Source organism: Oncorhynchus mykiss, chromosome 18, assembly GCF_013265735.2.
Source record: "Oncorhynchus mykiss isolate Arlee chromosome 18, USDA_OmykA_1.1, whole genome shotgun sequence".
NCBI classification, from domain to species: domain Eukaryota; kingdom Metazoa; phylum Chordata; class Actinopteri; order Salmoniformes; family Salmonidae; genus Oncorhynchus; species Oncorhynchus mykiss.
Genome location: NC_048582.1, coordinates 6,082,205 through 6,101,398, shown reverse-complemented (window position 1 = coordinate 6,101,398; position 19,194 = coordinate 6,082,205). Strand labels below are relative to the sequence as shown.

The 19,194-nt window shown below is 46.8% G+C and overlaps 2 protein-coding genes across 2 annotated transcripts in view; one reads left to right on the top strand and one right to left on the bottom strand.

The window, feature by feature from the left end:
- Positions 1-4,522, top strand: part of LOC110513718 (lysosome-associated membrane glycoprotein 1) — a 17,956-nt gene extending 13,434 nt beyond the window's left edge. Inside the window, exons 5-9 of the mRNA XM_036951274.1 lie at positions 1-232; positions 319-444; positions 813-879; positions 1,322-1,489; positions 3,073-4,522. The exon at positions 1-232 is cut by the window's left edge and continues 7 nt beyond it. Coding sequence (XP_036807169.1) covers positions 1-232; positions 319-444; positions 813-879; positions 1,322-1,489; positions 3,073-3,212 — 733 coding nt within the window. The 3' untranslated portion in view covers positions 3,213-4,522. The remainder of the gene's footprint in view (positions 233-318; positions 445-812; positions 880-1,321; positions 1,490-3,072) is intronic.
- Positions 4,523-4,797: 275 nt separating this feature from the next.
- Positions 4,798-19,106, bottom strand: LOC110527156 (growth hormone-regulated TBC protein 1-A). The gene is made up of 8 exons (XM_036951291.1): positions 17,743-19,106; positions 15,906-16,057; positions 14,863-15,030; positions 13,309-13,433; positions 9,960-10,056; positions 9,421-9,593; positions 6,687-6,872; positions 4,798-6,275 (listed from the first exon to the last, which is right to left on the bottom strand). The coding sequence occupies exons 1-8, from the start codon at positions 17,853-17,855 to the stop codon at positions 6,183-6,185; spliced, it is 1,107 nt and encodes a 368-aa protein (XP_036807186.1). The 5' UTR covers positions 17,856-19,106; the 3' UTR covers positions 4,798-6,182.
- Between the last annotated feature and the right edge of the window lie 88 nt (positions 19,107-19,194).

Here is a 19,194-nt window from a genome sequence, read left to right as displayed (position 1 = left end):
GTGTACTGCTGACCAGAGCTTCACCACAGCCCCGCCTCCATCCCCCTCCACCACCACAGCCCCGCCTCCACCCCCCTCCACCACCACAGCAGCCCCCGCCCCCGTCCCCACCCCCCCTGGAACCCCTAACCAGGGCAGCTACTCTGTCTCCAATAGCAACGGGACCGTCTGTCTGCTGGCCCGCATGGCACTGCAGCTCAACATCTCCCACTTCTCTGCCTCACAGAATAAGGTAACCCACACACACACACACACACACACACACACACACTGTCCCAGTAACACACAATAACCTATCCCTCTCCTCCTCATTGACAGACTATCCAGGAAGTAGTAAACCTGCAGCCCAATCAGACGACCAGCTCAGGATCATGTGACCCCACCAGCGCCACCCTGGTGCTGACACAGGGCAGTGCCACCAACCTCAGCTTCCTGTTTACTCTGGTGACATCATCACTCTACCGTTTACCTGTCTGTCAGTCTTTTACACTTTTGTCTGTCTGTCTGCCTCCCTGCCTGTCTGGTTATCAGTCTGTCTGTCTCCCTGTCTGTTTACCTGTCTGCCTGACTGGTTATCAGTCTATCTGTCTGTCTCCCTGTCTGCCTGTCTGTCGGTCTCTTTACCTATCTGCCTGACTGGTTATCAGTCTGTCTGATTACCTATCTGTCTGTCTCCCTGTCTGTCGGTCTCTTTACCTATCTGCCTGACTGGTTATCAGTCTGTCTGATTACCTATCTGTGGTTATCTATCTGTCTGTCTGTCAATTCTCTCTCCTCTCCTCTGTGGCTGATGTTGTTTCTTGTCTTTCCAGAACACCACGTCTAACAGGTACCACCTGACTGGTCTGTCTGTGGTAGCAGCTTGGTCTGATATGACAGGTTAATGTTTCCTCTGTTATCAATAGTGTTCATATAGACCAAACAGTACCAGTATGTTACACTGGACTCTCAGGACTAAGATTATATATACTACCACTCACCTTTACCACCTCTCTCTCTCGCTCTGTCCCTCTCTCTCGCTCTGTCCTTCTCTCTCTCTCTGTCCCTCTCTCTCTCTCTCTCTCTCTGTCCCTCTCTCTCTCTCTCTCTCTCTCTCTCTCTCTGTCCCTCTCTCTCTCTCTCTCTCTCTCTCTCTCTCTCTCTCTCTCTGTCCCTCTCTCTCTCTCTCTCTGTCCCTCTCTCTCTCTCTATATGTCCCTCTCTCTTTATCTCTCTCTCTGTCTCTCTGTTGAATAATTGCTGTTCCATAACAATGTCTGGATCTCTGTTCACCTCTACCTCTCTACACTTCCTCTCTCTCTCTCTCTCTCCCTCCCTCCAGCCCCGTTCAACACCAGTAACAGTAGTCTGGACTACCTGCGTGGCTCCCTGGGGCGTAGCTACATGTGTAGTTCAGAACAGACTCTGTCTGTAGACCAGAACTTCTCCCTCAACACCTTCCACCTGCAGGTCCAGCCCTTCGGCATCACCAGAGGACAGTTTGCACAAGGTACCGGATATGATCTAATCTAGCGTTCTCTCTCTCTACCCTTTCATATGATCTATCCATCTCTCCTCTCTCTCTCTACCCTTTCATATGATCTATCCATCTCTCATCTCTCTACCCTTTCATATGATCTATCCGTCTCTCCTCTCTCTACCCTTTCATATGATCTATCCATCTCTCCTCTCTCTCTCTACCCTTTCATATGATCTATCCATCTCTCATCTCTCTACCCTTTCATATGATCTATCCATCTCTCCTCTCTCTACCCTTTCATATGATCTATCCATCTCTCCTCTCTCTCTACCCTTTCATATGATCTATCCATCTCTCCTCTCTCTACCCTTTCATATGATCTATCCATCTCTCCTCTCTCCTTTCATATGATCTATCCATCTCTCCTCTCTCTACCCTTTCATATGATCTATCCATCTCTCCTCTCTCTACCCTTTCATATGATCTATCCATCTCTCCTCTCTCTACCCTTTCATATGATCTCTCCTCTCTCTACCCTTTCATATGATCTATCCATCTCTCCTCTCTCCTTTCATATGATCTATCCATCTCTCCTCTCTCTACCCTTTCATATGGTCTATCCATCTCTCCTCTCTCTACCCTTTCATATGATCTATCCATCTCTCCTCTCTCCTTTCATATGATCTATCCATCTTCTCTCTCTACCCTTTCATATGATCTATCCATCTTCTCTCTCTACCCTTTCATATGATCTATCCATCTCCTCTCTCTCTACCCTTTCATATGATCTATCCATCTTCTCTCTCTACCCTTTCATATGATCTATCCATCTTCTCTCTCTACCCTTTCATATGGTCTATCCATCTCTCCTCTCTCTCTACACTTTCATATGATCTATCCATCTCCTCTCTCTCCACTTAGTCAATGTGTCCTTGATTAGAAGTTCAGTAGTTTATTTAATAATGTCTGGTGTACAGAGAATCAGGCTAGTTTCTAGTGCACTACAACAGACACTATCATTCATGTACGACGACACTTCACGTCTACTGCCCAACGTCATCAGTGATCTCATCACTCAGAGGAGAAAAGTGCAAAGTCATAGAATCCAAATCTTGTTCTTAAATAAATGTTTATTCCAGTTACGATGAGCTTCAGTCAGCAACATGAATCTCACGAGTTACATCTCTGTTTTTCTTTCTCTCCCTCCACATCCCTCCTCTCCCTCCACATCCCCCCTCTCCCTCCTCATCCCCCCTCTCCCTCCTCATCCCCCCTCTCCCTCCACATCCCCCCTCTCCCTCCACATCCCCCCTCTCCCTCCACATCCCTCCTCTCCCTCCACATCCCCCCTCTCCCTCCACATCCCTCCTCTCCCTCCACATCCCTCCACATCCCCCCTCTCCCTCCACATCCCCCCTCTCCCTCCACATCCCCCCTCTCCCTCCACATCCCTCCACATCCCTCCTCTCCCTCCACATCCCCCCTCTCCCTCCACATCCCCCCTTTCCCTCCACATCCCCCCTCTCCCTCCACATCCCCCCTCTCCCTCCACATCCCCCCTCTCCCTCCACATCCCTCCTCTCCCTCCTCATCCCCCCTCTCCCTCCCTCTAGCGGAGGAGTGTCAGTTGGATCAGGACAGCATGTTGATTCCCATCGTCGTGGGAGCTGCTCTGGCCGGCCTGGTTCTCATCGTTCTCATCGCTTACCTCATCGGCAGGAAGAGGAGCCATGCTGGATACCAGACCATCTGAGAACACCGACACACAACCATATGTGTATCAAACAGCACCCTATTCCCTATATAGTGCACTACTTTTGACCAGAGGTCTATGTGGATTCTGGTCAAACTTAGTACACAATATAGGGAGTCTTTTCAGGCAGACTGCAGAGAGCCGGACGCTCAGCCAACCACTGCTACTAATGACTGACTGGACCATGTACAAACCAGGCCCTCTCTGCAGTGTGTCTGTGTGTCTGTCTGTCTTGTCTGTCTTGTCTGTCTGTCTGTCTGTCTGTGTATAGTTATTCATAGTAACTCATCATCCTCTGCTACCTACTAACAGACGAGTGCCTGGTCAAACCTACCTTCCCCCTCGTCTCTCTGTCTCTAGCCCATCTCTACTGCAGCTGGCTCAGTATACCCTTTTAGTTCTGATATTATGTTTGACTTGGGTGGATTCTCGCTTTAAACGGAATTTAAAGAGTTTATTTTTTTCAATTGCAGTTTTTTTGTGTAAATTAAATTAATCCGATATTAAATTATATAGTATTCAACTCTTATGGAAGAGTGGGTCTTTCCTAGAAGCACGTTTTTTGTGATGGACTCAACAAGCTTCCCTTCCTTCCTCATCTCCTTTCCTTCAGGACCGCCATCTTTTCTACGACGTCACCTAGGGAGGTCTGAAGACTCCTGTGAGGGAACAAAAAGGGAAACTTGAATGTCTAACACCTCCTCCTCTCTGGTCAGAAATACTGAGCGGATGATCTTGTAGGTCACAGGAACATTTGAAAGTCCTTGTGGGGGGGGGGGGGGATTGTGTGTTTTGTGGTTTTACTGCGTTTCTAAACAAAAGGTTGTGGACGCTGTCGGACTGAGGAACAGAACAAGGTTAAGGTTGTTTCATGATGGATGTGTTGAACTGGTGTGTAATATCGTTTAGCTCCTCCCCTCTCCTCCCATGAGATCGTGTTGAACTGGTGTGTAATATAGTTTAGCTCCTCCCCTCTCCTCCCATCAGATTGTGTTGACCTGGTGTGTAATATTGTTTAGCTCCTCCCCTCTCCTCCCATGAGATCGTGTTGACCTGGTGTGTAATATCGTTTAGCTCCTCCCCTCTCCTCCCATGAGATCGTGTTGACCTGGTGTGTAATATCGTTTAGCTCCTCCCCTCTCCTCCCATGAGATCGTGTTGACCTGGTGTGTAATATCGTTTAGCTCCTCCCATCAGATCGTGTTCATCCATTGTAGCGAGTTGATCTTTTTATTTTTGTAGAGAATGTTTTGATCATTTTTCTATTATGCGTCTTGCTAAGGTCAATAAAAGACATCTGAAACACCTTTCTTCTGCTTCCTGAGTTGAGAATAGATGGGGTTTGTAGTTCCCAGCACTAGAGATTTACAGGGACTACAAAAGTAGCAGAAAGAACAGACTGGGCGGGGGGGAGAAGAGTCAGTAGTTTATTTAATAATGTCTGGTGTACAGAGAATCAGGCTAGTTTCTAGTGCACTACAACAGACACTATCATTCATGTACGACAACACTTCAAGTCTACTGCCCAACGTCATCAGTGATGTCATCACTCAGAGGAGAAAAGTGCAAAGTCATAGAATCCAAATCTTGTTCTTAAATAAATGTTTATTCCAGTTACGATGAGCTTCAGTCAGCAACATGAATCTCACATGAGTTACATCTCAATTGGCACCCTATTCCCTGCACTATTTTAGACCAGGGCTATTCCCTATATACTGCACTATTTTAGACCAGGGCCCTATTCCCTATATACTGCACTATTTTAGACCAGAGCCCTATTCCCTATATAGTGCACTACTTTTGTAGGGAATAGGGTGCCATTTGGGGGACACATGGAATCCTCAGTTAGCAGGGTGTGAGTTAACATTACACTCCATCTATCTAACTACATTCAGGTCTACATGAACTATCTAGCTACATGTGTACATTCAGGTCTACATGAACTATCTAGCTACATGTGTACATTCAGGTCTACATGAACCAATAGTTCCAGGGCTGGTTTCCCCCAATGCAGATGAACACCAACGCTGGACTAAAACTCATGTTGAATTCCTGCATCTCTACAGTGCAGCCGCCGTTTGATGAATGACACCCAGCGACGTCCCTCATTAAGACGATATCAGTCTGGTAACGTCCTCTGCTGTCCGCGCGTCATTAAGACGATATCAGTCTGGTAACGTCCTCTGCTGTCCGCGCGTCATTAAGACGATATCAGTCTGGTAACGTCCACTGCTGTCCGCGCGTCATTAAGACGATATCAGTCTGGTAACGTCCACTGCTGTCCGCGCGTCTCAGCCGATCAGCGACGTCACTCATTAAGACGATATCAGTCTGGTAACGTCCACTGCTGTCCGCGCGTCTCAGCCGATCAGCGACGTCACTCATTAAGACGATATCAGTCTGGTAACGTCCACTGCTGTCCGCGCGTCATTAAGACGATATCAGTCTGGTAACGTCCTCTGCTGTCCGCGCGTCATTAAGACGATATCAGTCTGGTAACGTCCACTGCTGTCCGCGCGTCTCAGACGATCATCTCTGCTTTTTCAAAATGTCACTTATTGCCAAACCACACCGCATTTGAGCATATGTTTTCATGTCCATTGGCTAAATATGTTTTATTTCATGTGACTTTCATACAGTAATGACAATAGTGTAATAGACAATAGGTTTGATTGGCATCTTTGTTGTTCATTATTGTGACAGGCTCATGTTTAACCGGTGCGATGTGCCCCCACAGGATAGTTACTAATTACATTTGCTGGTACACGTTACACCTTATTTTCACCCCTAGTAGTCTCCATACATGGTAGTCTACATAGCTACATGGTAGTCATGCTAAAGAGTACAAAACAGTCTAGGACACTGTCCCAACAGTGAGGGATAGGATCCGAGGAGAGGAGACCATTAAGGAGTGTTGGGACCCAGCCCGGAATGTGTAGTGTGTTTGATTGACAGGTCACGAGGATGGGGTCAGGACTCCTCAGCGATGATGCGTGCTCGACACGTCTCCCGGAGCTTGGTGATGGTTGCCATGGAGAGGCTTCCGGGTTCCGTGAAGATTTTCTGGGAAAGCAGCAAGACAAAGGATTAGAGGGATGAACAGAGATCATTATGGTGTACACACACACACACACACACACACACAGAGTCTTGTACAGCTAACCTTGTGGGGACACACAATTTAGTCCCACTCAGAATCCTATTTTCCCGAACTGGAACCCAAATATCTAACCTTAACCCTAAACCGCTAGAAATATCTAACCTTAACCCTAAACCCCCTAGAAATATCTAACCTTAACCCTAAACCCCCTAGAAATAGCATTTCCCCTCGTGGGGACTAACAAAATGTCCCCAGTTTGTCAAATTTGTGTTTGTTTGCTATTCTTGTGGGGACTTCTGGTCCCCACAAGAATAGTTATAACACATCCACAAACACGTACATTTCAGAGTGTGTGTGTGCGTGTGTGTGTGTACCTGCATGAAGGTGTGGCAGTCCTCTACATCAGGGCCTCTGGTCATGTGTTTGAAGCCGTCACAGACGTCAGGCAGGGAACCGGCCTGTTGGACCTCAGCCTGCTGGTTCCTTATCAACGTCAGAGCCACACGGAACAGAATCTTAGAACCCTCGTAGAACAGACAGTCCCAGATACGCAGAACCGTCTGAGGACGAGAACCAAGGAGAGAGACCAGAGTCAGGCTTAATGGGCCGCAGGACAGTCTGGCTTTAATGGGCCGCAGGACAGTCTGGCTTTAATGGGCCGCAGGACAGTCTGGCTTTAATGGGCCGCAGGACAGTCTGGCTTTAATGGGCCGCAGGACAGTCTGGCTTTAATGGGCCGCAGGACAGTCTGGATTTAATGGGCCGCAGGACAGTCTGGATTTAATGGGCCGCAGGACAGTCTGGATTTAATGGGCCGCAGGACAGTCTGGCTTTAATGGGCCGCAGGACAGTCTGGCTTTAATGGGCCGCAGGACAGTCTGGCTTTAATGGGCCGCAGGACAGTCTGGCTTTAATGGGCCGCAGGACAGTCTGGATTTAATGGGCCGCAGGACAGTCTGGATTTAATGGGCCGCAGGACAGTCTGGATTTAATGGGCCGCAGGACAGTCTGGCTTTAATGGGCCGCAGGACAGTCGGGCTTTAATGGGCCGCAGGACAGTCGGGCTTTAATGGGCCGCAGGACAGTCGGGCTTTAATGGGCCGCAGGACAGTCTGGCTTTAACGGGCCGCAGGACAGTCGGGCTTTAACGGGCCGCAGGACAGTCTGGCTTTAATGGGCCGCAGGACAGTCGGGCTTTAATGGGCCGCAGGACAGTCTGGCTTTAATGGGCCGCAGGACAGTCGGGCTTAATGGGCCGCAGGACAGTCGGGCTTTAATGGGCCGCAGGACAGTCGGGCTTTAATGGGCCGCAGGACAGTCTGGCTTTAATGGGCCGCAGGACAGTCGGGCTTTAATGGGCCGCAGGACAGTCTGGCTTTAATGGGCCGCAGGACAGTCGGGCTTTAATGGGCCGCAGGACAGTCGGGCTTTAATGGGCCGCAGGACAGTCGGGCTTTAATGGGCCGCAGGACAGTCTGGCTTTAATGGGCCGCAGGACAGTCTGGCTTTAATGGGCCGCAGGACAGTCTGGATTTAATGGGCCGCAGGACAGTCAGGCTTTAATGGGCCGCAGGACAGTCGGGCTTTAATGGGCCGCAGGACAGTCAGGCTTTAATGGGCCGCAGGACAGTCAGGCTTAATGGGCCGCAGGACAGGTCATCAAGCTGGGATGGTAGACAGTGACACTAGGCATGGTGATGAAATATGTAAAGATTGTTCTTCATTCTGCTGTCTCTTCCCTTCCTGCTGCTCCAGGACACAGCCCTGGACTGACTTCAGCTCAGCAGACTGACCTCCTGACACAGCCCTGGACTGAGTTCAGCTCAGCAGACTGACCTCCTGACACACAGAACCCATTCTGCCCTGTAAACCTGGTTCAGTCCTGTTGTGGGGCTGAGTTCCCATTCTGCCCTGTAAACCTGATTCAGCCCTGTTGTGGGGCTGAGTTCCCATTCTGCCCTGTAAACCTGATTCAGCCCTGTGGTGGGACTGAGTTCCCATTCTGCCCTGTAAACCTGATTCAGTCCTGTTGTGGGGCTGAGTTCCCATTCTGCCCTGTAAACCTGATTCAGCCCTGTGGTGGGGCTGAGTTCCCATTCTGCCCTGTAAACCTGATTCAGCCCTGTGGTGGGCCTGAGTTCCCATTCTGCCCTGTAAACCTGATTCAGCCCTGTGGTGGGCCTGAGTTCCCATTCTGCCCTGTAAACCTGATTCAGCATCGTGGTGGGGCCGAGTTCCCATTCTGCCCTGTAAACCTGATTCAGCCCTGTGGTGGGGCTGAGTTCCCATTCTGCCCTGTAAACCTGATTCAGCATCGTGGTGGGGCCGAGTTCCCATTCTGCCCTGTAAACCTGATTCAGCCCTGTGGTGGTGCTGTTCCCATTCTGCCCTGTGAACCTGATTCAGCCCTGTTGTGGGGCTGAGTCTCTGATAAAGCTCAGCACTGATAAAACATGATTTAATAGCCCATCTACAACAGATCACAGACCCAAACCTGACTGGGTGTTTACATGTTCAATAGTTACATCAACTTAGTAATAGTACTCCAACAACAACAAAGATTAGGCCAAAGTTCTCCCCTAACCCCTAGTCCTCCCCTAACCCCTAGTCCCCCCCTAACCCCTAGTCCCCCCCTAACCCCTAGTCCCCCCCTAACCCCTAGTCCCCCCCTAACCCCTAGTCCTCCCCTAACCCCTAGTCCCCCCCTAACCCCTAGTCCCCCCCTAACCCCTAGTCCTCCCCTAACCCCTAGTCCTCCCCTAACCCCTAGTCCCCCCCTAACCCCTAGTCCTCCCCTAACCCCTAGTCCTCCCCTAACCCCTAGTCCCCCCCTAACCCCTAGTCCCCCCCTAACCCCTAGTCCTCCCCTAACCCCTAGTTCTCCCCTAACCCCTAGTTCTCCCCTAACCCCTAGTCCTCCCCTAACCCCTAGTCCCCCCCTAACCCCTAGTCTCCCCTAACCCCTAGTCCTCCCCTAACCCCTAGTTCTCCCCTAACCCCTAGTCCTCCCCTAACCCCTAGTTCTCCCCTAACCCCTAGTCCTCCCCTAACCCCTAGTCCCCCCCTAACCCCTAGTCCTCCCCTAACCCCTAGTCCCCCCCCCCTCACCTCTACAGGCAGGACGTCTATGTAGAGACAGATGAACCACCTGGAGACCACCAGGGTCCACATGACGTTGTGTTGCCCCATGGCCTGCCACACAACTGGGGCTTTGGTCCTCACAAGCTCCCCTAAAACCTCCTGGTCCATCTTCAGACCCAGCATGGCCGGGGTGTAGTAGTCTGGACAGGAGACAGACAGGACACACAACTTAGTATCAACAGTCCCTTTCATTACACTGTAGGTTTTATTACTGTCGTCAAGGGACACGCGCACACGCACACACACACACACACACCTCAAAGATAAGAGCCCTGAACTCAGTGACGAATGTGATCTCAGATCAAATCCACCTGTTTGTCAGAGTGGAGCCCGATTATGCCATGGTAGTGAGCTGGGGGCGTGAGGTCATTTCCTGTGTGACATCATAGGATTACCCCCCTCCCTCCCCTCCGTGTGACGGGACATGGGTCTTAACGAGGCTCAAGACCATGTGACCTCCGCTGGGTTATACATAGACCCACGGCAGGGAGAGAAGACAAACACACCTGGTAGTATCCTGCCCAGTAGAGCGTCCATCAGCCAGAATGATTTCTCCTCGTCTTTAGTGATGATGATGAGGTACCCAGCGATGAAGTTCATGCCCTGAAGACAAGACAGTTATTAGATACATATGAATATTGCATTTCAGCCACAATAAACTGTTAATAGTTACAACAGTGTTTTCAAGGTGTTGTTGTCTGGAGGTTGTTGACATCCTCTCCTTGACAGCTTAGTGAGGGGCACAACCCATTCTAATTCAACATCTCTCTCTGCCTGGCCAATACATTCTAATTCAACAGCCCTCTCTCTCTCCCTTTGCCTGCTAATTAGAGGTCGACTGATTAATCGGAATGCCCGATTATTTAGGGCCGATTTTGAGTTTTCATAACAATCGGAAATCGGTATTTTGGGCACCGATTTGCCATTCTTTTTTTATAGCTGTATTTAACTAGGTAAGTCAGTTAAGAACACATTCTTATTTTCAATGACGGCCTAGGAACGGTGGGTAAACTGCCTTGTTCAGAGGCAGAACAACAGATTTTCACCTTGTCAGCTCGGGGGATCCAATCTTGCAACCTTACAGTTAACTAGTCCAACGCAATAACGACCTGCCTCTCTCTCGTTGCACTCCACAAGGAGACTGACTGTTACGCAAATGCAGTAAGCCAAGATAAGTTGCTAGCTAGCATTAAACTTATCTTATAAAAAACAATCAAAATCACTAGTTAACTACACATGGTTGATGATATTACTAGATATTATCTAGCGTGTCCTGCGTTTCATATAATCTGACTGAGCATACAAGCCTACAAGTATCTAAGTGTCTGAGCGGTGGTAGGCAGTAGGAACCACCAGCTTTCATATGTTCTCATGTTCTGAGCAAATAACTGAAACGTTAGCTTTCTTACATGGCACATATTGCACTTTTACTTTCTTCTCCAACACTGTTTTTGCATTATTTAAACCAAATTGAACATGTTTCATTATTTATTTGAGGCTAAATTGATTTTATTGATGTATTATATTAAGTTAAAATAAGTGTTCATTCAGTATTGTTGTAATTGTCATTATTACAAATAAAGTTATATATATATATATATATATATATATATATATATATATATATATATATACACACACAATTAATCGGTATCGGCTTTCTTGGTCCTCCAATAATCGGTATCGGCTTTCTTGGTCCTCCAATAATCGGTATCGGTATTGAAAAATCATAATCGGTCGACCTCTACTGCTACTATATTCTAATTCAACCCCCCCCCTCCCCCCCTTTGCCTGCTAATACAGCCTGTTGCTAAGAGGGAGAGAGAACACGTCTGTATTCTGGTGAATGAGTTCAAAGAGAGGGAGAGATGAACAGGTGGACAGAGATACACTAAGCATCCCAAATGGGCACCCTATTCCCTATATAGTGCACTACTTTTGACCAGGGCCCTATTTAGTACACTACTTTAGACCAGGGCCCCATATAGTGCACTTCTTTAGACCAGGGCCCTATATAGTACACTACTTTAGACCAGGGCCCTATATAGTGCACTACTTTAGACCAGGGCCCTATTCCCTATATAGTGCACTACTTTAGACCAGGGCCCATGGTAAAAATACATAGTCTCTAGTAAGTAACTATTGGAATTGAGGTGATTTAACGTGTCTTTGATAGTCAAAAAGACAGACTAATAAACAGAAAAGCTGCCAATACGAGAGGGAGACAGAGAGAAGGACTGACTGTACACACACCAAACCTTCAGCCATAATGCTGCTCATTTGCATTGCAAAAGGCTGAAAATCTCCCTATCAAATCACAAACACACAGTAGCCTTGTCTATAGTTGGAACGGCTCCAACTACAGAATTCCCATTTAGGAACAAAAGCTGATTGAATGATCGAGGAAGGGTTGGGATTCCTGAAAAGGCTAGCAGGTAATGCCTGGACCAGCCACAGGGGGCACTGTGAACATGGTGCAGTAGCAGTGAGGGCTGAGAAACAGTAGAACAGTGTTTCCCAACTCCAGTCTTCCAGGACCCCCTGATCCAACTCAATCAGGTTGATGGTCCGGGGCTACAATAATAATGTGTACTGTTGTAGAGGACAGGAGGACTGGAGGTGGGAACCACTGTAGTAGAGGACTGGAGTTGGGAACCACTGTAGTAGAGGACTGGAGTTGGGAACCACTGTAGTAGAGGACTGGAGTTGAGGACCACTGTAGTAGAGGACTGGAGGTGGGAACCACTGTAGTAGAGGACTGAAGGTGGGAACCACTGTAGTAGAGGACTGGAGTTGGGAACCACTGTAGTAGAGGACTGGAGTTGAGGACCACTGTAGTAGAGGACCACTGTAGTAGAGGACTGGAGTTGGGAACCACTGTAGTAGAGGACTGGTGTTGAGGACCACTGTAGTAGAGGACTGGAGTTGGGAACCACTGTAGTAGAGGACCACTGTAGTAGAGGACTGGAGTTGAGGACCACTGTAGTAGAGGACCACTGTAGTAGAGGACCACTGTAGTAGAGGACTGGAGTTGAGGACCACTGTAGTATAGGACTGGAGTTGAGGACCACTGTAGTAGAGGACTGAGTAGAGGACCACTGTAGTAGAGGACCACTGTAGTAGAGGACTGGAGTTGGGAACCACTGTAGTAGAGGACTGGAGTTGGGAACCACTGTAGTAGAGGACTGGAGTTGAGGACCACTGTAGTAGAGGACTGGAGTTGGGAACCACTGGAGTAGAGGACTGGAGTTGGGAACCACTGTAGTAGAGGACCACTGTAGTAGAGGACTGGAGTTGGGAACCACTGTAGTAGAGGACCACTGTAGTAGAGGACTGGAGTTGGGAACCACTGTAGTAGAGGACTGGAGTTGGGAACCACTGGAGTAGAGGACTGGAGTTGAGGACCACTGTAGTAGAGGACTGGAGTTGGGAACCACTGTAGTAGAGGACTGGAGTTGGGAACCACTGTAGTAGAGGACTGGAGTTGGGAACCACTGTAGTAGAGGACTGGAGTTGGGAACCACTGTAGTAGAGGACTGGAGTTGGGAACCACTGTAGTAGAGGACTGGAGTAGAGGACTGGAGTTGAGGACCACTGTAGTAGAGTGGTAAACGGTGACTGAGCCTGTAAAGTGGAATCTGAGGCTGCCTGTGGACTCTGGTCTAAAGTAGTGCACTATATAGGGGATAGGGCCCTGGTCTAAAGTAGTGTATTATATATGGGATAGGGCCCTGGTCTAAAGTAGTGCATTATATAGGGGATAGGGCCCTGGTCTAAAGTAGTGCACTACATAGTGAATAGGGTGCCATCTGGGATGCACACAAAGAACCGCCAGGTGTAACAGGGTAAACGTACTTGACAGTAGCCCACAGCTGGGTTGTGGTGTCCGTACGCTAGCAGCACGTTGTACAGGGTTTTCTGGAGACATGGGTTCGACGTCTTGCGGAACTGGACGTTGTCAGGAAAGGTTCTGTTTAGGTCTGCCAGGGAGACAGGTGGTTAGAATCACTACCAAAAAATAACCTTCCGCCAACTCTAAACATCTCTAACCCTTTCAGTTATTTGTCAAGGCAGAGTACAGACAGAGAGACATATCTCAGAGGTCAAGCTCCCGTGTTCAGGTGTATATCGGTTAACCCATGATGATCTATATCAGCAAACCCATGATGATCTATATCAGCTAACCCATGATGATCTATATCAGCTAACCCATGATGATCTATATCAGCTAACCCATGATGTTCTATATCAGCTAACCCATGATGATCTATATCAGTTAACCCATGATGTTCTATATCAGCTAACCCATGATGATCTATATCAGCTAACCCATGATGATCTATATCAGCTAACCCATGATGATCTATATCAGCTAACCCATGATGATCTATATCAGCTAACCTGTTCAGGTGTATATCAGTTAACCCATGATGATCTATATCAGCTAACCCATGATGATCTATATCAGCTAACCCATGATGATCTATATCAGCTAACCCATGATGATCTATATCAGCTAACCCATGATGATCTATATCAGCTAACCCATGATGATCTATATCAGCTAACCCATGATGATCTATATCAGCTAACCCATGATGATCTATATCAGCTAACCCATGATGATCTATATCAGCTAACCCATGATGATCTATATCAGCTAACCCATGATGATCTATATCAGCTAACCCATGATGATCTATATCAGCTAACCTGTTCAGGTGTATATCAGTTAACCCATGATGATCTATATCAGCTAACCCATGATGATCTATATCAGCTAACCTGTTGAGGTGTATATCAGTTAACCCATGATGATCTATATCAGCTAACCCATGATGATCTATATCAGCTAACCCGTGATGATCTATATCAGCTAACCCATGATGATCTATATCAGCTAACCTGTTCAGGTGAAAATCAGCTAACCCATGATGATCTATATCAGCTAACCCATGATGATCTATATCAGCTAACCCATGATGATCTATATCAGCTAACCCATGATGATCTATATCAGCCAACCCATGATGATCTATATCAGCCAACCCATGATGATCTATATCAGCCAGCCCATGATGATCTATATCAGGTAACCCATGATGATCTATATCAGCTAACCTGTTCAGGTGTATATCAGTTAACCCATGATTATCTATATCAGCTAACCCATGATGATCTATATCAGTTAACCCATGATGATCTATATCAGCTAACCTGTTCAGGTGAATATCAGCTAACCCGTGATGATCTATATCAGCTAACCTGTTCAGGTGTATATCAGCTAACCCGTGATGATCTATATTAGCTAACCCATGATGATCTATATTAGCTAACCCGTGATGAGGTATATTAGCTAACCCGTGATGAGGTATATTAGCTAACCCGTGATGAGGTATATTAGCTAACCTGTGCGTATGGAGTCTACCAGCTTGGGGTCGTGCTGTTGCTTCGTAGTGTCCAGTAGAGAGTGATAGTAGCCTGGGTTCTTCTCCAGGTGCTCCTGGGCCCCGCTGGCTGACATCCAGACCAACCCTCGGTGCTCGTTGGGCACGCCCTTGCGCACATACCGCTTCACTGTGGGAGTGCTTCATAAGTCAGTGATACAACTTAAGTCTCTTTTTCGCTCTCTCTCTCTCTCTCTCTCACACACAGACTCTCTCTCACATACACACGTACACACACACACACACACACGTACACACACACACACACCAAACGTATAAGCTGGAAGTGGAAGCCTAAGTATTGTTCATTTGTTTACTCCACTTGGGGGAGGGGTTAAGGGAAAATAATTTTTAAAATTTAAATAAATAAATATTTACAAATCAAAATCAAAAATAATAAAACACACTACCAGTCAAAAGTTTGGACACCGACTCATTCAAGGGTTTCTCTTTATTTTTTCTACATTGTAGAATAATAGTGAAGACATCAGAACTATGATAAAATAGCACATATGGAATCATGTCGTAACCACAAACAAAGTGTGTCAAACAAATGAAAATATATTTTATTTTTCAGATTCTTCAAAAGTAGAAAAGTTGCATCTTTGAGCCTTGAGGACAGCATTGCACACTCTTGGCATTCTGTCAACCAGCCTGGTTAGAGAAGGCAATGCTTCTACTAGTCAAGACTCAATCTCACAGGCACAAACATGACTCGAGTTGGGCTACCACGGTAACCTCCCGCCCTTAAAATGGGGCAGGGGAACATTTTGGTCTAATCTGTGATATTTTAGTTAATAGACTTGGGATACAAAAAAATCTAATTAAACAAAACACCACATTACTTCTTAGATGTATTGTTTTAGAGACATTACAATGCTCATCTGTTTTTTTGTGTTTTGTTGGTGTCATTTTAGCAGACAAAATATATATTGTCGCTGGTAAAAAAATATATATATCTAAATAGTTGATTTTATGCTCTGGCTCCGATGAAGTCCCACTCACCCTTGATGCTCTTCTCCAGCCGTCCCCGTCCCTGCAACAGCCTGGACCATCTGATGGACCTCCTGGTGAGCACGGCCAGGTACTCTGACATCAACTCCTCATACGACTCATAGTCAAAGTCCTCCAACCGCTCAAAGCCATAGGGGTCCACACTGAAACAGAGTCACAGCCATACGGAGTCCACACTGAAACAGAGTCACAGCCATACGGAGTCCACACTGAAACAGAGTCACAGCCATACGGAGTCCACACTGAAACAGAGTCACAGCCATACGGAGTCCACACTGAAACAGAGTCACAGCCATACGGAGTCCACACTGAAACAGAGTCACAGCCATACGGAGTCCACACTGAAACAGAGTCACAGCCATACGGAGTCCACACTGAAACAGAGTCACAGCCATACGGAGTCCACACTGAAACAGAGTCACAGCCATACGGAGTCCACACTGAAACAGAGTCACAGCCATACGGAGTCCACACTGAAACAGAGTCACAGCCATACGGGTCCACACTGAAACAGAGTCACAGCCAAACAGAGTCTACACTGAAACAGAGTCACAGCCAAACGGAGTCCACACTGAAACAGAGTCACAGCCATACGGAGTCTACACTGAAACAGAGTCACAGCCATACGGGTCCACACTGAAACAGAGTCACAGCCATATCGGTCCACACTGAAACAGAGTCACAGCCATATCGGTCCACACTGAAACAGAGTCACAGCCAAACGGAGTCTAGCTAGCAGGAGTCAGAAACGAAGTCAATCTTAAGGGGATAGTGAGCGACGAGCGTAGTGAAACTGGTGAGTAGTAGTAGCATGTTTGGGAATCTGTTGTTTGCTATGGAATCTGGACACAGACTGGCCCTTTATAAGACCAGACACATTCTCCATTCAGCAGGACTGTTTTTCCAGAGGACTAGATTTAATAAGATCTTTGAGCAATGCTATCATGTGGATTAGTGACCTGATGGGATTTTCCCACTTGAATACTGAGAGATGGTTGAGTAAAACCACACTGTGGAAAGGAAGGAGGAGAGGAAAGGAGAGGAAGAATGAGCCCTGAGAGACAGTAAACTTAGTAAACTTAGTAAACTAAAACACGAAAAAAAGTTTGAAAAAATAAAAAACTATTATATTTTACTCCAAAACAAACTAGTATAAATACAAATATATATATTTTTTAATCATGATGTATGTTTTAACTAATATAAATAAAAACACTAAACTATAATCACCGTGGGGGCCCACAACGTGTACCCTATCATGTAGAAAAAGATACAACCTAAAAGACCTCAGTGAACTTCAACAAAGCGTTGCACTGACAGCCTAATGTTTTGGTTGGGAACTTTTCCTAGCCAGCAATGTTCATCGATTACACTGTGTTTAAATGTTCACAGCAGCGGAGGACTCCTGTGCATAGCACAACACGTGTGACTAGCTACTAAAACGTGTGTAATCTCCATGGTGGGGGACGGGGTGTCGGGTGGAGGGTGTGAGGCAGCTTGGAATAGTGCACATGCCATTACGAAGGACTGAGTCCGACAGTCCTCTCATTCTCAACACATCAACTTAGCTAGCTAACTACTGTATGAGGTAGCTTTGCAAAACACAAGTACAACAAACACCTGCCGTGGTTTTGTCGTTAGCCAGATTGACTAGCTAGCATTGGCCATTTTTTTTTTTTTACATAACTCTCCCTAAAATTGTTTAACGCTAAGAACATTCAATTGTCAGGTGTAAGGTGATAGGGACGGGCAAAAATATGCAAAGCTTCGTAGCCAGCTAGTTTGTTAAGTTGGCATGTAACTTTTGCAGGCTATAAAGAGTGGCTACCTGTGCACTCTCTCTTTGGCGCTGCTGCCGCTGGGAGGAGAGTTGATAGTCGAGTTCAGGCTGTGAAGTTGCGGCGAGCGAACCCTGTTCGCTTTGTTGTTTTTCTTTTCCATGAGTGAACCCAAATATATTCCAAAATATGCCGTGGAAATATGGCCTAAACGCTTAGTTAATCGCAGAAGGCTATTCCGTAGTCCAAAAGTTGAAACGGTATCGCTGCTCTCTCCATGAAGCGAGTCCCACAACTGCAAGTCCCAGGCGTGGACTCGGATGCCGATCAGGGACAGTCGAAGAGTCACTCGATGTCCCAGACAGTCAAACAACGGAGAGTTGTATTGACCCACCCGAGGCACAAGCTAATTTAGCTGGAAGAGGAGAGTAGTGTCTCGATCTTTCATCCTATCTGGAAGAGAGAAACCCGTTTATGCACCTGGATTTTTACTTTGGTGGGTGAAACTGGAGAGCAACCGCAATCTGGCAACAACTATGTTAAACGCGATCGGCTGACTCCACAGCGTCTCGAAACATGGTCCATAATTAATAAATATATTGAAATGTCTATGAATCTGCCGGGTGGTTTCTTTCCATGTTTTCCAAGGTAGAACGCCTGACTGTGCCCGAGCTCCGCTTAGCCTCGGGGCACATGTCAATCAAGCATGAGCGGGAAATAGAACCGCCCCCTCATAAATATTCTAGGTACGCAAAAACGATCAGCGATGAAATAACAAACCTATTCGATTATATATAATCACATCTCATTTTATTACATTTTACTTCGTAATATACTTGGTTTACAAAATGTCCACAATGCCACGTCATGATAACGGAATAGGGAAACCCTTCTGACGCTTACCTTTAGCCACTCCCCCTGGCAGGTGATTTTTACAGTAGATGACGTCATGCATCACACATACCATGACACAAATCATTGTAAAAAAAAATCACTGTTAAATTTCTTAAATTAATATTTGAAGTAGCTACATCTTCAAATGAGTATTACTCTAAGGACATATCCTCATACAGTTTTTTTTCCTTCCAGAAACGAATGTATGTCTTTGTGTGTTTGAGCATAACCCTACAAGTGCACATCGTCCATTTCTTAGCATAAAAATAGTGTGTTTAGGGCTGTTTTTCCAACCGTCAGTGAAAGGCGACTGGTGTGAATAGTATGAGATAAGTGGGTTATTTCCCCAGGTTATAGTCCATGTCTGTAGCCAAAACACTGGCAGTGAGGGCACATTTACCGTGCTGTGGTCGTAGAACATCTAGCTGTCACACAAACAACCTGTGTGGGTGTATCTGTCACCTTGGAACATTCCAGAAAAAAATGAACCCTCTGGGGGTCAACATTTGAACAAAGATTCTCTTGTAAAACTTAATTGATACATGTCGCGGGCAAATATGTCCCTGATCTCTGAGATTATTCTCATGACATTAAATGAAATGTATGGT